The sequence below is a fragment of the Eimeria mitis genome, genomic scaffold (assembly GCF_000499745.2).
Source record: "Eimeria mitis Houghton genomic scaffold, Emh_scaff2472, whole genome shotgun sequence".
In the NCBI taxonomy this organism is placed as follows: Eukaryota; Apicomplexa; class Conoidasida; order Eucoccidiorida; family Eimeriidae; genus Eimeria; species Eimeria mitis.
The window spans coordinates 4902-7453 of record NW_013570811.1 but is presented as its reverse complement, the minus strand read 5'-3'; the positions used below and the strand labels follow the sequence as shown (position 1 = coordinate 7453).

Below are 2552 nucleotides of genomic sequence, written 5' to 3'. Positions count from 1 at the left end.
ACAGCAGCAGCAGGGAACCACTGGAAACGAAGATGCAGCAGCAGTTACTACTATCCCAGAAGCAGCAGCAACAGCAGCAGCAGCAGCAGCAGCAGCAACAGCAGCAGCAACAACAGCAGCAGCAGCAGCAGCAACAGCAGCAGCAACATCAGCAGCAGCATTGCTGCGGAGGCAGCAGCAGCAACAACTGCTGTGGGGGGTGGGGCCGCCCAGCTTCTGCCCGCAGCTGCTGCTGCAGTCTCCCCCCCCCGTGTGCCTGCTGCCGCGATGCTGCTGCAGCAGCAGCAGCAGAACCAGCAGCAGCAGCAGCAGCAGCAGGAGCAGGAGGAGGAGCCAAAGCAGCAGCAGCAGCAGCAGCTGCTGCTGCTGCTGCTGAAGCAGCAGGTTGCTGCTGCAGTGGCTCCCCGGGGGCCTCATCGAGAAGCAGCAGCCTCTGCAATGAGCTGCAGCAGCTGCGGAAGCTGCTGCATGAAACCCCTTATCCTGCTGCTGCTGCTGCTTCTGCTGCTGCTGCTGCTGCTGCTGCTGCTGCTGATACCAACGCAAGAGACACAGAAGAAGCAGCAGGCCGCTGCCTCTGCTGCGGTGCTCCTGGGGAGAGACTGCGGGCTCAGCAGCACCAGCTGCTGCTGCTGCAGCATCAGCAGCAGCAGTTGCTGCAACAGCAGCAGCAGCAGCTGCTGCAGCAGCAGCAGCAGCAACACTCTGCAAGTTGCTGCTTAAGCTTAGCTGCTGCTCCGCTGGCCCCCCACTGCTCGCCGTGCCCCCAAGGCAGCTTCCCTCTAGCAGCAGCATCACCATCTGCTGCTGCTGCTGCTGCTGCTGCTGCTGCTGCTGCTGCTGCTGGTGACTGCAGCAGTCAGCTGCCTACAGGACCCCCGCTGCTGCAGTCGAGGCTAGGGCTTTCTGCTGCTGCCAGGAGTGGCCAGCTGCGGGAGAGTGTTGCAGCAGCAGCAGCAGGAACAGCAGCAGCAGCAGCAGGAACAGCAGCAGCAGCAGCAGCAGCAAGAAAGGCTGCAGCATCTACAAGGTCCTCCAGCTCTCCTGCAAAGCCTCTCTCAGCTCGCCAGCAGCAGCAGTTTGCTGCTGCTGCTGCTGCTGCTGACAGCTGCAGCAGCGCAGCAGCAGGAAGTGCTGCTACCCGGGCAGCACTGAGACGCATGCAGCAGCAGCAGCAGCTGCTGCAGCAACAGCAGCAGCGGCAGCAGCAGAAGGCAGCAGCACTGCAGCACTACAACAGAGCAACCCTAGGGAGAAAGATTTGCTTCTTTAAGGAAGAGCCGCTGCAGCAGCGAGAACCACCTGCTGCTGCTGCTGCTGCTGCTGCTGCGGCCCAAACAACAGCAGCAGCAGCAGCACGAAGAGCAGCAGCAGCAGCAGCAGCAAAAGCAGCAGCAGCAGCAAACCGTCTTGGTTCCCCTGAGAAGCTGCTGAAGCCGCAGAGGCGGCGAGTTGCTTCTGCTGCAGCACCGCAAGGTGGAGCAGCAGCAGCAGCAGCAGCAGCAGCAGCTGCTGCTGCTGCTGCAAGGGTTGCTGCAGCACGGAAAGCAGCAGCAGCAGCACGAGATGTGTCTCCTCCACTGTCTCTTCTGTCTCCTTGCAGCAGAGTGGCGAGGCGGCGCAGCAGCAGCATATTCAGCAGCAGCAGCAGCCACAAGGATTTAGCAGCAGCAGCAGCAGCAGCAGCAGCAACAGCAGCAGAAGCACGGCTGCTGCTGCGGGATACACAAAAAGGAGACAGTTTGGCTCTGTCTCCATCAACAACATTGTTGGGGTCTCCTGCTTCTCCCGCTGCTGCTGCTGCTGCTGCTGCTGCTGCAGCCTCCCCTTCAGCAGCAGCAGCAGCAGCTGCTGCTGAGGCCCGCCTCCGGGCTCTGCGTTCGCGTAAGATGAAGGCAGCAGCAGCAGCAGCTGCTGCTGCTGCTGCTGCTGCTGGTAGGGGACGCAGCACATTCTCCCCCCTTGAGAGGAGAAGACACAGGAGCAGCAGCAGCAGCAGCAGCAGAGCTGCTGCTTGGGGAGAGCGCAGCCCTTGGGGTTCAGCAGAAGCAGCAGCAGAAGCAGCAGCAGCAGCAGCAGCAGCAGCTGAGGCTGCTGCTGCAGCAGCAGACATCAACGAGGTGTCTCCGCAAGGCAGCAGCTGCTGCTACAGCGGCAGCCCCTGCAGCAGGGGCGGGGGTTGGTCTTCTGTGTTGCCGTCGAGGCGCAGCAGCAGCAGCAGCAGCAGCAGCAGCAGCAGCAACATCAGCAGCAGCACCTGTCTTTTACATACAGCAGCAGAAGCAGCAGCTGCTGCTGCTGCTGCAGGCCGCTGCAGCAACACAGACTTGCTGCTGCCACCAATCGAACTGTCTCCTTGTCACAGCCACCGCAGTCCCTAAGCAGACAACCTCTTGCTGCTGCTGCTGCTGTTGCTGCTGCTGCTGCTGCTGCTGTTGCTGATGCTGCTGCTGCTGTTGCTGCAGCAGCTGCTGCAGCTGCAGCAGCAGCAGCAGCGAGAAAACCAAACGCGCGCAAACGCACCCGTTGCAGCAGCAGCTCTGTTTCAGCAG

At 61.8% G+C, this 2552-nt stretch overlaps 1 protein-coding gene across 1 annotated transcript; it reads left to right on the top strand.

The window, feature by feature from the left end:
- Positions 1 to 32: 32 nt before the first annotated feature.
- On the top strand, positions 33 to 2381 carry EMH_0054300 (uncharacterized protein; the record flags this gene model as incomplete). The annotated part of the gene is made up of 1 exon (XM_013497104.1): positions 33 to 2381. One exon carries the CDS (start codon positions 33 to 35, stop codon positions 2379 to 2381), a length of 2349 nt encoding a protein of 782 aa, XP_013352558.1.
- Positions 2382 to 2552: the final 171 nt, after the last annotated feature.